The 16,614-nt window shown below is 42.4% G+C and overlaps 1 protein-coding gene across 1 annotated transcript; it reads left to right on the forward strand.

The window, feature by feature from the left end:
* Positions 1-2,054: 2,054 nt before the first annotated feature.
* Positions 2,055-9,429, forward strand: LOC112445621 (ATP-binding cassette sub-family C member 4; the record flags this gene model as incomplete). Its single annotated transcript, XM_024989119.2, is given in 5 exon segments — positions 2,055-2,095; positions 4,413-4,576; positions 5,706-5,831; positions 7,172-7,421; positions 9,328-9,429. Coding segments are annotated over 4 exon segments (636 nt in total), but the record flags the coding sequence as incomplete, so codon positions are not given.
* Between the last annotated feature and the right edge of the window lie 7,185 nt (positions 9,430-16,614).

Below are 16,614 nucleotides of genomic sequence, written 5' to 3' on the forward strand. Positions count from 1 at the left end.
CACTCTGCTGCACAGGTGAGCCATTGTCTACCTGTGTTTCTTCCTCTTCCCACCACACTTTGGAATCTTGCCTTTGGGAAATGTGATCTGACCTGGCACATTGGCTTATGTGAATGTAAATATCTCCCAAGAAGTTCATTTACTGCCTTGATTTTACCTAAATGTTGGCCCTATATGAAGTCAGGACTTATGGGGATTATAACATAGACATAACTTGAAATTCCAGAAACCTGGAAAAGACAAATTTCCTCACACACAGCCTTGCATCTAGAGTCCTGCTGGGGTGCAGAAACAAGACACTTCTTTTCAGGTTACAGGTGGGCTGATTCTTTAGGGCACAGCTGGCTGCTGCCGAGCAGCTCTGACAGGCCCCTCTGAACTTCCATGGTTCATGCTCAGGCCCCACCTCCTGATCCCTGATCCTGGGGAGGAATCAGATTGGGCATTAGAAATGGAGTGGCTGCTAAGCCCATAGCCATAGTTTGTTCTGACCATGGATTCCCGGCTGGGGCAGGTCTCCAGGCGGTCTCTAAGGCTGCACATATTCCACTCCTAAAATGGCCCATTCAGCATTTCGTACTCTTTGCAGCTGAATTTTGAATGATTGTGAAGGAGGTATCGTATATAAAAATGACTTGCCATTTCCACAGCTTTGGTAAAATTACCTTTGGCTTTTGATCATTGTGGTGGTGGTGGTGGTAAAATACACCCAGTGTAAAGTTGACCATTTTCACTCCTTTTAAGTACAGCATTTAGTGACATTAGGTACACTCACATTGTTATGTAGCCATTACCATTATTCATCTCTGGAACTTTTTCTTTTTCCCAAACTGAACCTCTGCATCCATTAAACACTAACTCCCAACCCCTCTCCCCCCGCACCCAGCACCATTCTACTTCTTATCTCTGTGAATTTGAGTAGTTTAGTACTTCATGTAAGTGGAATCATACAGCGTTTGTCATTTTATGTGAGGCTTATGTTCTGTAGCACGATGTCTTCAAGGTTCATCCATATTGTGGCAGGTGTTAGAATTTAATTCCTTTTTAAGGCTCAATAGTCTTCCACTGTAGGCCTATGCAACCATTCTGTGTGTTTGCCTCATCTGTCAGTTGTTTCCACCTTTTAGCTATTGTGAACATTTGCTGCTGTGAATATGAGTGTACAAATTGTCTGTTCAAGGTTGTGTTTTTAGTTTTCTTGAGTGTATCCTTAGTAGTGTAATTGCTGTATTGTATGCTAATGTCATGTTTAATTTTTGAGGAACTTCCGTATTCTCTTCCATTGTGGTTATATCATTTTACCTTCTCACTTGATCATTGTTTCTTCTTTACTTGAGGAGTAAAGAAAAAGTTTCTTATGAAGTATGACATTTGTTTGGATCAGTGGCTCTAGTTGGTGGTCTGTTGAAGCAGCTCCTGGTATCTTTTCAGCTTTCTCAGATCTCTAGGGCATTTTTCTTACTAAATAAAGGGATTGAGCAACACAGGTTGTGTATTTTGTAATATCAGCAGACTGGCATCAAGACCACAGTTTCCTCACAGGAACGGTGTTTTGAACATCATACTTGCCCATTTGAGAATGAGGAAACTAAGCCCAAAGTGTTTAAATATTGTTACCCACAGAATGAATGATTGAATCCGTAGTCTCTGAATTTCTTTCCTAAGGCAACCTCTCCAGTCTCATCCAATTTGCTAAAAATTACTTAGTTGACTCCTAAGTCTAAACCTAACACCCTTTAACCTTCAGACAGGTGCAAGTTTGCACTGAAACAGGTGGGTGGATTTTGCTTTACCTCCTGCTCCTCCCCTTCGCTGGCCTTCGTGATTGGGGCTGCCACCACACTGAGGAGTTAGAAGCTGAACAAGGGTCCTAGAGTCCTTGCTGTCAGGGGTCATTGGCTCCTGCTGACACACTCAAGACCCTGGAACACATGCTCCATTGTGTTATGTTAAGATGACTTGGTATCACCTTAGGAATCCGGATCTCTGTCTCCCTCTCTCATTTCAGGCCCTTCCCTAGTAGCCCAGCCATGGGGAAGACCACCACAGCCAGATAGTCAACCTGCTGTCCAACGATGTGAACAGGTTTGACCAGGTGAGCTGCCCCTGAGGGATCCTCTTCCATTCCTGTTTTTCTCCTGGTTCAGCTTATTGGATGCCAGGTGCCAGGGTTTGGTGTCAGCCAGGGTTCTGTTGAGGATGTAGACAAAGTTATTTATCCAACATTGACTTCTCTGTGTGCAAATTCGATGTAATTATATGTATTGTTTCATAAGTGAGAGTTTTGTTTTTCTAATAATAAATGGCAGCAGTGTCTTTGCCCAGCTTGGTTAGTGTCCTAAAGGGTCCTCCTGGAGGGCCCTTCTTGGCACATGGTGTAGGTGTTGCTGAACTGTCTTCCTCCTCCTCTAGGTGATGAAGGCCTGGTAGTCAGGGATTGTTTTTTCCCCTGTACCCTGTTCAGTGCCTGCTGCATAGGGAGCCTTCAAGTGGGTGGTCCCCAGACACAACCTCCTCTCTGCTGTCCCCACACACTCTTTTTCCACTGACCTTAAGCATAGATCACATGACCCAGAACATCATAGCTGTTGGTCAGATCTGTGTTGTAGTAGACACTTCTCTTTCCAGTATTCATTCATAAAACATGAAGTAAGGCCTCTACTCACTTTCAGGGATGAATAAAGCTTAGTTTCTGCCCTGTAGAAGCCACAGTCTATCAGGGAGGTGAATACACAAGTAATTACTGGAGAGAGCAGTAGGTACCATAATACAGGCTTTCCTGGGATGCTGGGGAGCCCAGGGGAGATGGGGGCTAAACTCTGGGATGGAGAGCATTTGGAGAAGCCCTGAGCTCATCTGTGTTGTGGTCAAAATCCACATCTTCCTTCATTGCTGCTGGTCTGATTCTCCTGGGACATCCCTGAAGTCAGCCCTGTGCTACCTGAACAGTGTCATCTGAGGTGGACACTTGGATTTCTGCTTTAGCAGGTTTAAAACCCAGTGAGGTCATTTCTATTTAGGTTTCTGTTTTTTCCTTCAGAGCATATTGTCTCTATACTCTGTCCTTAATGGCTTTTATATCATCCCAAAGAGAGGCTATTCTAAAGAATGTTCAAACTACTGCACAATTGCACTCATCTCACACGCTAGTAAAGTAATGCTCAAAATTCTCCAAGCCAGGCTTCAGCAATACATGAACTGTGAAATTCCAGATGTTCAAGCTGGTTTTAGAAAAGGCATATGACCAGAGATCAAATTGCCAACATCTGCTGGATCATCAAAAAAGCAAGAGAGTTCCAGAAAAACATCTATTTCTACTCTATTGATCTATGCCTAAGCCTTTGACTGTGTGGATCACAATAAACTGTGGAAATTCTGAAAGAGATGCGAATACCAGACCACATGACATGCCTATTGAGAAACCTGTATGCAGGTCAGGAAGCATCAGTTAGAACTGGACATGGAACAACAGACTGGTTCCAAATAGGAAAAGGAGTACGTCAAGGCTGTATATTGTCACTCTGCTTATTTAACTTATATGCAGAGTACATCGTGAGGAACGCTGGGCTGGAAGAAGCACAAGCTGGAATCAAGATTGCAGGGAGAAATATTAATAACCTCAGATATGCAGATGACCCCACCCTTATGGCATAAAGTGAAGAAGAAATAAAGAGCCTCTTGATGAAAGTGAAAGAGGAGAGTGAAAAAGTTGGCTTAAAGCTCAACATTCAGAAAACTAAGATCATGGTATCCAGTCCCATCACTTCATGGCAAATACAGTGGCTGATTTTATTTTTCTGGGCTCCAAAATCACTGCAGATGGTGATTGGAGCTATAAAATTAAAAGACACTCCTTGGAAGGAAAGTTATGACCAACCTAGACAGCAGATTAAAAAGCAGAGACATTACTTTGTCAACAAAGGTCTGTCTAGTCAAGGCTATGGTTTTTCCAGTGGTCATGTATGGATGTGAGAGTTGGACTATAAAGAAAGCCGAGTGCCAAAGAATTGATGCTTTTGAACTGTGGTGTTGGAGAAGACTCCTGAGAGTCCCTTGGACTGCAAGGAGGTCCAACCAGTCCATCCTAAAGGAGATCAGTCCTGGGTGTTCATTGGAAGGACTGATGTTGAAGCTGAAACTCCAATACTTTGGCAACCTGATGTGAAGAGCTTACTCATTTGAAAAGACCCTGATGCTGGGAAAGGTTGAAGGCAGGAGGAGAAGGGGATGACAGAGGATGAGATGGTTGGATGGCTCACCGACTTAATGGACATGAGTTTGGGTAAACTCCGAGAGTTAGTAATTTACAGGGAGGCCTGGTGTGGTGCGGTTCATGGGGTCACAAATAGTCAGACAGGACTGAGCAACTGAACTGAACTGAACTGAAGAAGGCTTTGTTTTTGTCTTTTAAGGTAACGATGTTCTTGCACTATCTGTGGGTGGGGCCACTGCAGGCTGTCGCAGTGACCGCCCTACTCTGGATGGAAATAGGAATATCATGTCTTGCCGGGATGGCGGTTCTCATTATTATTCTGCTTTTGCAAAGCTGCTTTGGGAAGTTGTTTTCATCACTCCGGTAAGAGAAACACTTCATTTAAAAATTGATATTACGTAATTGGTAACATCCACAGTCTGCTTGATGCTTTTGTTCAAAAACAAGACAAATGCCTTCCCTAGTCACTTCTTTGTGTGAGTTGTAGACCCTACAGGCTTAGCCAGTGGAAGCTCCAGCCTTAAACTGAAGGTTGATCCTGAAACAGGAACAGGGAAGGCATTCACTGGGTCCTCTTGGCACTGTGTCTGAAAAAATAGAGTGTCCTTCAGCAGAATTTACCCATGTCCAAGTTATTTAAATATTGTTAAATAGTAATAATCTTGTAGCCCCATTTCTCACTGCATATATTTTTGTTATGCTTGTGTTGGAGCCTTTCAGGTATTTATTCATGTTTCCATTAAGTTATAAGCACCCCAAGGGCCAGGCTGATCTCCATTGTGTCTTTATGAAGCCCCACAGTCACAGCAGCACATGTGACAGAAAAGTGGCTGGTGGTGAAGAGCCTTCTGCTGCTGAGTTAGACCTGAAGCAGGTCCCAGAGGGTTGGAGGTGGGTGGTTGTCAGGTGATGGAGATGTTGTGCTATTTGAAGGTCACTGAGTTCTTGTGTGTGTTGTGTGTGTGTAGTTCTGTGCTTGGTGTCTTTATTTGGAATTTCCTTTCCTGTCTTTGCTGGAGAGATAGATACTTCCTATCCTTCAAGGCCCTGTTCAAGTGCTACCAGGTCTCTGAAGCTCTTTTTGTTCTCCTTTCTTGGTGGAATTAACAGTCCCATCTTTTCTGCTCCCCAGAACTTCTCTCCTATTTTATTACAGCACAGACTCTGTCTTCCTGGGTGTCTTTCTGCCTCCCTACCTGACCGTGATCTCTTTGAGCAGATGGTTTGTATCTGACACATTTCAGGTCTTTCTTAGCCGATCCTGCACATTCTCAAGTTACTTCTTAAAATGGACTGAATGGTTGGTTTCCTAGTTGAAGCCTTTTTCTCCATTTGTACTTTGAGTAGGACCTGCCTGTGTTCTAAGTGCAAAAGGGCTATAGAGAATAATTTTATTCCTAGCCCCGCCCCATGCACACTCCTGCTGCTGCTGCTGCTGCTGAGTAAAGTTGGGCTGTGGTCACTGAGGCTCATCTCATGTCTGTCCCCTCAGGAGTAAGACCGCTGCTCTCACAGACGAGAGGATCAGGACCATGAGTGAAGTCATAACTGGCATCAGAACAATAAAAATGAATGCTTGGGAAAAGTCATTTATAGACCTTATTACCAGACTGAGAAGGTAAGTTTATATATATAGATGTCACTCCATATTTTCATGCTTTATTTCCTATTCTATTGGATATTTTAGATGTCTTGCCAAAGAAGTGTTTAAGTTCATCTTCACATTAAGGTGAACTTAAATACTAACTATTCACTGCATCACCTACATGTTGCAGGAGGGTTAAGAATAGTGGAGATATCATTTAACCTGTTCTTTCATTTGCCATCTTTTCAAAGGAAAAAAATATATATGCTTCTTACTTATATAGAAATGAAATTCTAAGAAGTTTTTAATACCTCAAATCCCAATAAGCAATGCTTTTAACATAGTATTTGAGACAATGACATTCAAACTAAAATTGTAATTTATGGTGATGGCTGATAACCAGGAAGATTATGGAGACTTGGTATACTTGTATTGAGCCGAACTGTATGAATCACTATTGTTCGTTGTTGCTGTGCTTAGTCGCTCAGTCGGATCTGACTCCTTGTGACCCCATGGACTGTAGCTCGCCAGGCTTCTCTGGCCATGGGACTTCCCAGGCAGGAATACTGGAGTGGGTTGCCATTTCCTCCTCCAGAGGATCTTACAGACCCAGGGATTAAACCTGTGTCTCCTGCATTGGAGGTGGATTCTTTACCACCATGAAAGCTCATGAATCACTATTCATTTCAAATTGAGCTATGAAAATACTGTCCCTTTTGTTCTGCTTCATGTTTTTAGACTGTTTCTCCATCTTTCATTTAAATATCTGGTGAGCATTTCTCTGACCCCACCTTGTCACCTCTCACTTTGCACCTTTACGGAGCCCATCTTCCTTCTACTCTGGCCTCCAGGCCTGACTGACTCCAGCTCATCTTCAGGGTCCACGTGTGTGTGACTTGCCCTGACTCCACTGCTCCGAGTTACATATCCCAGCTCTGGGCTCCCTTGGGGGCTGTGACGACTGTCTCTGTCTATTGTCTCCCAATTTTGTGGTTGCTAATTCTCTTCACCCGCAAGTTCATGAGCGCCTGGAGGGGACAGGCTGTGTCTTTCTGTGAGGAGCCTGGCATAGACTTGTGATTATGAATGTTTGTTGAATGAATGTTCAAACCCAGTATGATTGACCTGAAATGTTTGCAAGTGTGACATTAAGCCTCCTTTTACTTGAAAGAGTGAAGTGATGATGCAGTGTGTGGTCCTGGTGTTGGGCAGACCCCTGAGTGTGCACTACGCTAATGTCTCCATGATGTGAGGGATGGTTTATCTTAATCTGTGTCCATTCCCTAGAAAGCGGCCACTTACACAGGGCGCTGAATTCATGTCTTGTATGCTGATGCTTCTTATAAAACATTTCTCCTACTTTCTTTTTACAGTAAGGAAATTTCCAAGATTCTGAAAAGTTCCTACCTTAGGGGCATGAATTTGGCATCATTTTTCACTGTGAGCAAAATCATGATTTTTGTCACCTTCATCACCAATGAGCTCCTTGACAACCAGATCACAGCCAGCCAAGTGTTTGTGGTGGTGACGCTGTTCGAGGCTTTGCGGTTCTCGAGCACCCTCTTCTTCCCCATGGCCGTCAAAAAGGTGTCAGAGGCCATTGTCAGCCTCCAAAGGATAAAGGTTTGGTGACAAATACTTTTTTTTCAGTTGTAGGTGGATTTTTTGTAAAATGCCTCCTTTTGTTTGGTATCACTATGTCCAGTTAAGTGATATTTAACTCTCTCAGTGCCAAAGCTGGCAATCTTTCCAGAATGTTATAGGTACTCCCTTTTCTTATTAGGTAGAGTGCATTACAGATATCATAAGACTGGTTCTCATGTAGGGGCAGTAGTATATGTAAGTAGCAGTAGCATAGGGCTCTAGTGTAGTGATGTCTACAGAGTGACTAAAGTGTCTAAAAGCAGGAGAAGCAAACAGAGTGCATCTCCTGTGCTGACTCCAGTGGCCAGGCAGTGACTGTGCACAGTCCCTGGGCCGGGAGGGGAGGAACTTGCTGAGAAGTCCTTGTTCCCTGCGGAGGAAGAGTGGCCTCAGATTCACTTAATTCTCTGTGTTCGAAATGAGTTCTTTCCTCCACAGATGTTTTGCTTGTTGGTGTCTGAGCCTACCTTTTGTATCTGTCTTTTCATCCCTGGCCCCTTTTTATTTACTGCTTAATCCATTTTCTCTGGCTGCCTTCTTCTTTTTAAATTTGTAATTCCCACCGCTATGTGAACTAAGAACTTCCAGATATACAAGCTGGATTTAGGAAAGGCAGAGGAACCAGAGATCAAAATGCCAACATCCATTGGGTCATAGAAAAAGCAAGAGAATTCCAGAAAAAAAAAATCTACTTTTGCTTCATTGACTACACTAAAGCTTTTGACTGTGTGGATCACAACAAACTGTGGAAAATTATGAAAGAGATAGGAATATCAAACCACTTTACCTGCCTCCTGAGAAACCTGTATGCAGGTCAAGAAGCAACTGTTAGAACTGGACATGGAACAATGGACTAGTTCCAAATTGAGAAAGGATTATGTCAAGGCTGTATATTGTCACCCTGCTTATTTAACTTATATGCAAAGTACATCATGTGAAATGCTGGCCAAAGGAGAATGAAAAAGCTGGCTTAAGACTCAACATTCAAAAAACTAAGATCATGGCCTCTCGTCCCATTGCTTCATGGCAATAAATGGGGAAACAGTGGAAACAGTGGCAGACTTAATTTTCTCGGGCTCCAAAATCACTGTAGACAATGACTACAACCATGAAATTAAAAAATGCTTACTCCTTGGGAGAAAGGCTATGACAAACATAGACAGCATATTAAAAAGTAGAGACATTGCTTTATCGACAAAGGTCTATATAGTCAAAGCTATGGTTTTTCGACTCATTGTGTATGGATGTGAGAGTTGGGCCAGAAAGCAGGCTGAGCATGGAAGAAATGATGCTTTGAATTTGTAGTGATGGAGAAGACTCTTGAGAGTCCCTTGGGCTGCAAAGAGTTCAAACCAGCTATTCCTAAAGGAAATCAACCATGAGTATTCACTGGAAGGATTGGTGCTGAAGGGCCAATACTTTCTTTGGCCACCTGGTGCCAAGAGCAGACTCATTGGAAAAGACCCTGATACTGAGAAAGATTGAAGGCAGGAGGAGAAGGGGACAACAGAGGATGAGATGGTTAGATAGTGTCCCTGACTCAATCAACATGAATTTGAGCAAACTCTTGGAGATAGTGATGGACGGGGAGCCTGGAGTGCTATATCGTCCATGGGATTTCAAAGAGTCAGACACAACTTAGTGACTGAACAGAAACAAATACACCATATTATATGATTATATTGATATATACCATGAGATATAATAATAGTATATATTATTCCATATATTATTTAATAAGTTCTGATGTGAACTAATACTTTAAGTACAGTTAGCAAAACAGTATTTAGACTGTTCAAAGTTTGCAAATTCCAGGAAAGTGACTGTTTTTGTTTGTGCTTTCTTCCTGCAGTTTAACAATCTGCTTTTTTTGTCTTTTCTGTAGAATTTTTTATCACTTGATGAAATACCACAGCTCAACACTCAGCTGCCATCAGATGGTGAAATGATTGTGGACATGCAAGATTTCACTGCTTTTTGGGATGAGGTAACATGTCTTTCTTTCCAAGATCCTGACTGCTAACAGACAAGTGTGATATAGATTTACTGGAGAATTTTTAGATTGTACCATGGTGTAAAATGTGACTTGCTCATTAACTAAAAGTATGTTAAAATTTTTTTTTCAAAATTGGCACTAAGGTTTGTATCTAATAGAGATTAAGTATAAAATCAACCTAAAATGTTTGACATATTGCTCTCACTCTCATTTTTAAGAGAACTTTCAAAGTATTAGCACATTTTGAACTTAAAGTCCATATATTTGTAATGTTAGAATTTATGGAATTGGACAGACAAAATGCAGCAGTGTGGAATGGGTTAACTAACAAACACGCAACTGGTTGTTAAAGACGCTTTGGGGAATCAACGTACATTTTTGCCTTGATTATCAGGCCACTGTATTATACATAGAGTGAGGCCATGATCTGGATGTTTGCTGTGGGGTAGGGTGGGGGCTCCTGCATCCTGAGCTTCTGGATACTTTGGTGGCAGCCGGGGCAGGAGGAGACAGCAGGTGGGCATAATGAGCACCAGTGATTCCCAGTTAAAGGACTGCACTGTATGACAAGCTGACAGGGAGAACTGGTGATTCCCAACACTTGGTTTATTTGTTAGGTTCAGGCAAACAGAAAAAAACAAGAAAAACAGGGTCTGGTCTCAAGAAGTTGTCAGCATCACACACCCATTGCGGCCCCTTTACCAACTGAAATGTTCCCCCTGCCCCCTGGTTCCCTGGTCCTCTGTGCACACCCTCCTCTATCAGTGTGAATTAGTAAAACAGAACCTCATCGTGGGAGAGGGAATTCCATTCAAGGAGTTAGTTACGGAGATGATAAAAGGGAGAAAAAAGCAGAAAGGGCAAAATGGTGGTGTGTGAGACAACCCAGGGGTTATCAAAGGCAGGAAGCTGTTCCTACTCCCAGGGCTGGAGGACCTCTGGGAGGAGGTGCCTCCACCAGAGGGTCCACCCTCCAGAGCAGAGCCCAGGAGTCCAGCAGCTGTCAGAGTTGGGACCACAGAGCAGGTGTCAAGTCTGTAGACTCGTCCTGTCTTTCATGCCTGTGACTCTGTGGTGCCACCTACATCGTGTTCACCTGCTTCTGACTCAGCACCTGCCGTCCCCACCAACAACCAGTGGTTTGTTCCCAGATACATGAAACCACATCCCTGTACCTTCTGTACATGGAAACTCACACAGGGTACTTGACCTTCCCTGATGGTTTCTCCTGCCTTAATATAGTAGGTTTGCCTCCTGTTCGGTTCTTGGCATAATGCTCTTGAACCATTTATAGAAAGCACCACTAAAATTCCATTATAAAGTCCACTCTATGTGAATGCTACCACATTCTTTGTATGAAACTCGTTAGCAGATTTCTTTAGTTCCCAGTAAACACGTAGATTTATTTTAAATCAGTTGGGTATATGATACAGATTGTTTCTGCAGTTTTTAATGAACTGAAATAAAAATATATAGAACAGTATCTGCCTGTGCAACAAATGGCTGTAAGGTAGAATAAGGGATTTTAGTTGTACTACAGCCTATGTGAATAAATCAGATGAAAAATCTGAAAAGGTTTCTATATACCTTCTAGAGTAAAAAAAATCCAAATTGTTAATAACTCAATCAATGATTTTAATAAAAAATAATAATAACTCAAGATACTAAACTGCTAAAGGAAGAGGAGAAAAGGTTATGAGTTCTGCGGTAAGGCTCTTGTAAAATCTAACTAATTGCATATTATGATTCTGTTAGAGCAGTATTCAGAATTCCAGAGATGAGAGCCTTCATCAGCTACATTTTCACAAAAATAACTACCATGTTAACATTAATGTGTGGCAAGGTTTCCTTGGAGAAGGAAATGGCAGCCCACTCCAAGATTCTTGCCTGGAGAATCCCATGGACAGAAGAGCCTGGCAGGCTACAGCCCATAGGGTCACAGAGTCGGACATGCCTGAAGTGACTTAGCAAAGCAACACAAAGGTATTCCTATCTAGGTAAATGATAATTATGCTATTGCAGCTAATTTGTACCACTTTGGGGAATGAAATTTCTAAATATTTTCAACTGAATCTTATCTTTTATGCTACTGCTAAGTCACTTCAGTCATGTCCGACTCTGTGCGACCCCATAGACGGCAGCTCACCAGGCACCCCCGTCCCTGGGATTGCACTCACTAAAAACTAACAGCCATGGTACCATAATAAAATTTTTTGTGAGGTACCTAGACTGTTACTACTGAGACACAAAAATGTGAGGTAAGCCTACCTTTTCCCAGAAGCCTTTGAAGCCAGAGATATTAAACAATTAAGGCACTTGAAAACATTAGGGATATGCATAAACTTTCAAATAAAACAAACTATAGCTGTACTAGCACGCAATGACGAAATAGTAAATCTTCATCTTATGGACGTTTAATTATCTAAATGTAGGGAATTCTGGCTTAAGAAACGGTCAAAAGCAACTTGTCATTTCTTACGGTAAAATATTGAAAACCAAGCGCTAAATTCAGCCACTATAGGATAAAGAAACTAAAACAAAAAGCCTTAAGGACCTGGAGACTTAGTGAGAAAAAGCTCATTTTAAACTGATTGAAGCCTCTGAACTAATCCTGTGTGTCAAAGGCAGGGAAGAAGGATCTCTCTAAACTTGTAAAAACTAGTGATTCATAAGGAAACTAGAGAAATGAGAGCATGCGTGCTTATCAGACCACAGAAATAAAAACTGAGAAAGGATACAGAAGAAAGAAAAAGTGTGATCTGTTTACTCAAGGCAATCTTCATTAAAAATCTACAGTAATTTGATCAACTAAAATTTTTCTCTGAAATTACACTGCTCCCATTTCCTGTGTCAAAACTTAAAATGACTCTCTCATTAAAGATTTAGTAAATGATTCTAAAACAGCTTCCTTCTTGCCTCATAGAGGTTCAGTTCAGTTCAGTTCAGTTCAGTCGCTCAGTCATGTCCGATTCTCTGCTACCCCATGAATCGCAGATGCCAGGCCTCCCTGTCCATCACCAACTCCTGGAGTTCACTCAGACTCACGTCCATCGAGTCAGTGATACCATCCAGCCATCTCATCCTCTGTCATCCCCTTCTCCTCCTGCCCCTAATCCCTCCCAGTATCAGAGTCTTTTCCAATGAGTCAACTCTTCGCATGAGATGGCCTAAATATTGGTTTCAGCTTCAACATCAGTCCTTCCAATGAACACCCATGGACTGATCTCATTTAGGATGGACTGGTTGGGTCTCCTTGCAGTCCAAGTCACTCTCAAGAGTCCTCTCCAACACCACAGTTCAAAAGCATCTATTCTTTGTTGCTCAGATTTCTTCACAGTCCAACTCTCACATCCATACATGAACAATGGAAAAACCATAGCCTTGACTAGACGAACCTTTGTTGGCAAAGTAATGTCTCTGCTTTTGAATATGCTATCTAGGTTGGTCATAACTTTCCTTCCAAGAAGTAAGCGTCTTTTAATTTCATGGCTGCAATCACCATCTGCAATGATTTTGGACCCCCCAAAAATAAAGTCTGACGCTGTTTCCACTGTTTCCCCATTCATTTTCCATGAAGTGATGGGCCCAGATGCCATGATCTTAGTTTTCTGAATGTTGAGTTTTAAGCCAACTTTTTCACTCTCCTTTTTCACTTTCATCAAGAGGCTATTTAGTTCCTCTTTACTTTCTGCCATAAGGGTGGTGTCATCTGCATATCTGAGGATATTGATATTTCTCCCGGCAATCTTGATTCCAGCTTGTGCTTCTTCCAGCCCAGCGTTTCTCGTGATGTACTGCATATAAGTTAAATAAGCAGGGTGACAATATACAGCCTTGATGTACTCCTTTTCCTATTTGGAACCAGTCTGTTGTTCCATGTCCAGTTCTAACTTGCTTCCTGACCTGCATACAGGTTTCTCAAGAGACAGGTCAGGTGGTCTGGTATTCCCATCTCTTTCAGAATTCTCCACAGTTTATAGTGAACCACACAGAAAAGGCTTTTGCATAGTCAATAAAGCAGAAATAGATGTTTTCTGGAACCCTCTTGTTTTTCCTTTGATCCAGAGGATGTTGGCAATTTGGTCTCTGGTTCCTCTGCCTTTTCCAAAACCAGCTTGAACATTTGGAAGTTCATGGTTCATGTATTGCTGAAGCCTGGCTTGGAGATTTTTGAGCATTACTTTATTAGCATGTGAGATGAATGCAATTGTGTGGTAGTTTGAGCATTCTTTGGCATTGCCTTTCTTAGGAATTGGAATGAAAACTGACCTTTTCCAGTCCTGTGGCCATAGCTGAGTTTTCCAAATTTGCTGGCATATTGAGTGCAGCACTTTCACAGCATCACCTTTTAGGATTTGAAATAGCTCAACTCGAATTCCACCACTTCTGCTAGCTTTCTTTGTAGTGATGCTTCCTAAGGCCAACTTAACTTCACATTCCAGGATGTCTAGGTCTAGGTGAGTGTGAGTGATCACACCATCACGATTATCTGGGTTGTGAAGATCTTTTTTGTACAGTTCTTCTGTGTATTCTTGCCACCTCTTCTTAATATCTTCTGCTTCTGTTAGGTCCATACCATTTCTGTCCTTTATTGAGCCCATCTTTGCATGGAATGTTCCCTTGGTATCTCTAATTTTCTTAAGGAGATCTCTAGTGTTTCCCATTGTACTGTTTTCCTCTATTTCTTTGCATTGATCACTGAGGAAGTCTTTTTTACCTCTCCTTGCTGTTCTTTGTAACACTGCATTCAAATGGGTATATCTGTCCTTTTCTCCTTTGCTTTTGGCTTCTCTCCTTTTCACAGCTATTTGTATGGCCTTTTCAGACAGCCATTTTGCTTTTTTTTTTTGCATTTCTTTTCCGTGGGGATGGTCTTGATCCCTGTCTCCTGTACAGTGTCACTAACCTCCGTCCATAGTTCATCACGCACTCTGTCTATCAGATGTAATGACAAAGCACTTCGGTATTCTTCCTTTGAGAACCCCATGAAGAGTATGAATAGGCAAAAATAGGACACTGAAAGATGAACTCCCCGGGTCGATAAGTGCCCAATATGCTACTGGAGATCAGTGGAGAAATAACTCCAGATAGAATGAAGGGATGGAACAAAAGCAAACAAACAAACAAACAAAAAAGACCCAGTTGTGGATGTGACTGGTGATAGAAGCAAGGTCAGATATTGTAAAGAGTAATATTACATAGGAACCTGGAATGTTAGGTCCATGCTGCTGCTGCTGCTAAGTCGCTTCAGTCATGTCTGACTCTGTGCGACCCCAGAGATGGCAGCCCACCAGGCTCCCCCGTCCCTGGGATTCTCCAGGCAAGAACACTGGAATGGGTTGCCATTTCCTTCTCCAATGCATGAAAGTGAAAAGTGAAAGTGAAGTCGCTCAGTCGTGTCCGACTCCTAGCGACCCCATGGACTGCAGCCTACCAGGCTCCTCCATCCATGGGATTTTCCAGGCAAGAGAACTGGAGTGGGATGCCATTGCCTTCTCCAGTTAGGTCCATGAATCAAGGCAAATTGGAAGTTGTCAACAGGAGGTATCAAGAGTGAACACTGACATTCTAGGAATCAGCAAACTAAGATGGACTGGAATAGGTGAATTTAACTCAGATGACATCCTGGAATGTGAAGTTAAGTGGGCCTTAGGAAGCACCACTACGAACAAAGCTAGTGGAAGTGATGGAATTCCAGTTGAGCTATTTCAAATCCTAAAAGGTGATGCTGTGAAAGTGCAGCACTCAATATGCCAGCAAATTTGGAAAACTCAGCTGTGGCCACAGGACTGGAAAAGGTCAGTTTTCATTCACAATCTCAAAGAAAGGCAATGCCAAAGAATACTCAAACTACTGCACAATTGCAGTCATCTTACACGCTAGTAAAGTAATGCTCAAAATTCTCCAAGCCAGGCTTCAGCAGTACGTGAACCGTGAACTTCCATTGTTCAAGCTGGTTTTAGAAAAGGCAGAGGAACCAGAGATTAAATTGCCAACATCCTCTGGATCAAAGAAAAAAGCAAGACAGTTTCAGAAAAACATCGATTTCTGCTTTATTGACTATGCTAAAGTGTTTGACTGTGTGGATCACAACAAACTGTGGAGAATTCTGAAAGAGATGGGAATACCAGACCACCTGACCTGTTCTCTTGAGAAACCTGTATGCAGGTCAGGAAGCAAGTTAGAACTGGACATGGAAAAACAGACTGGTTCCAAATAGGAAAAAGGAGTACATCAAGGCTGTATAATTGTCATCCTGCTTATTTAACTTATATCAGAGTACATTATGAAAACGCTGGGCTGGAGGAAGCACAAGCTGGAATCAAGATTGCCGGGAGAAATATCAATATCCTCAGATATGCAGATGACCTCACCTTATGGCAGAAAGTGAAGAACTAAAGAGCCTCTTGATGAAAGTGAAAGAGGAGAGTGAAAAAGTTGGCGTTTAAAGCTCAACATCAGGAAACTTAAGATTTGGGTCCCATCACGTTTATGGGAAATGGATGGGGAAACAGCTGGAAAAAGTGTCAGACCTATTTATTTGGGCTCACAAAATTCACTGCCAGATGGTGATGTAGCCATGAAATTGAAAAAGATGCTTACTCCTTGTAGGAAACGTATATGACACAACCTAGACAGTATAGTTAAATAAGGCAGAGACATTACTTTTGGCGCCAACAAAAGGTTCATCCTAGTCGAAGGGCTATCGGTTTTTCCAGTAGTCATGTATGGGCATGTGAGAGTTGGAGATAAAAGAAATCTGACCGACAGAGAGATTGATGGCTTTTGAACTGTGGTTGTTGAAGACCTCTGTGAGAGTACCTTGGCCATGCAAGGAGATCCAACCAGTGTATCCTAAAGGATCATTCCTGAGTGTTCATTGGAAGGACGATGTTGAAGCTGAAACTCCATACTTTGGCCACCTGATGCAAAGAGTGACTCATTTGAAATGACTGATGCTGGAAAGATTGAGGGCAGGAGGAGAAAGGGATGACAGAGGATGAGATGCTGGATGGCATCACCAACTCGATGATGGTTTGGGTAAACTCCGGAAGTTGGTGAGGACAGGGAAGGGTTGGCGTGCTGCTGTTCATGGGTCGCAAAAGACCTGGACTGACTGAGCGACTGAACTGAACTGAGCTGATTAGAAGGAAGTCCGCACCCAGGATAGATACA

Source organism: Bos taurus, unplaced genomic scaffold (assembly GCF_002263795.3).
Source record: "Bos taurus isolate L1 Dominette 01449 registration number 42190680 breed Hereford unplaced genomic scaffold, ARS-UCD2.0 Leftover_ScbfJmS_2157, whole genome shotgun sequence".
Classification (NCBI taxonomy): domain Eukaryota; kingdom Metazoa; phylum Chordata; class Mammalia; order Artiodactyla; family Bovidae; genus Bos; species Bos taurus.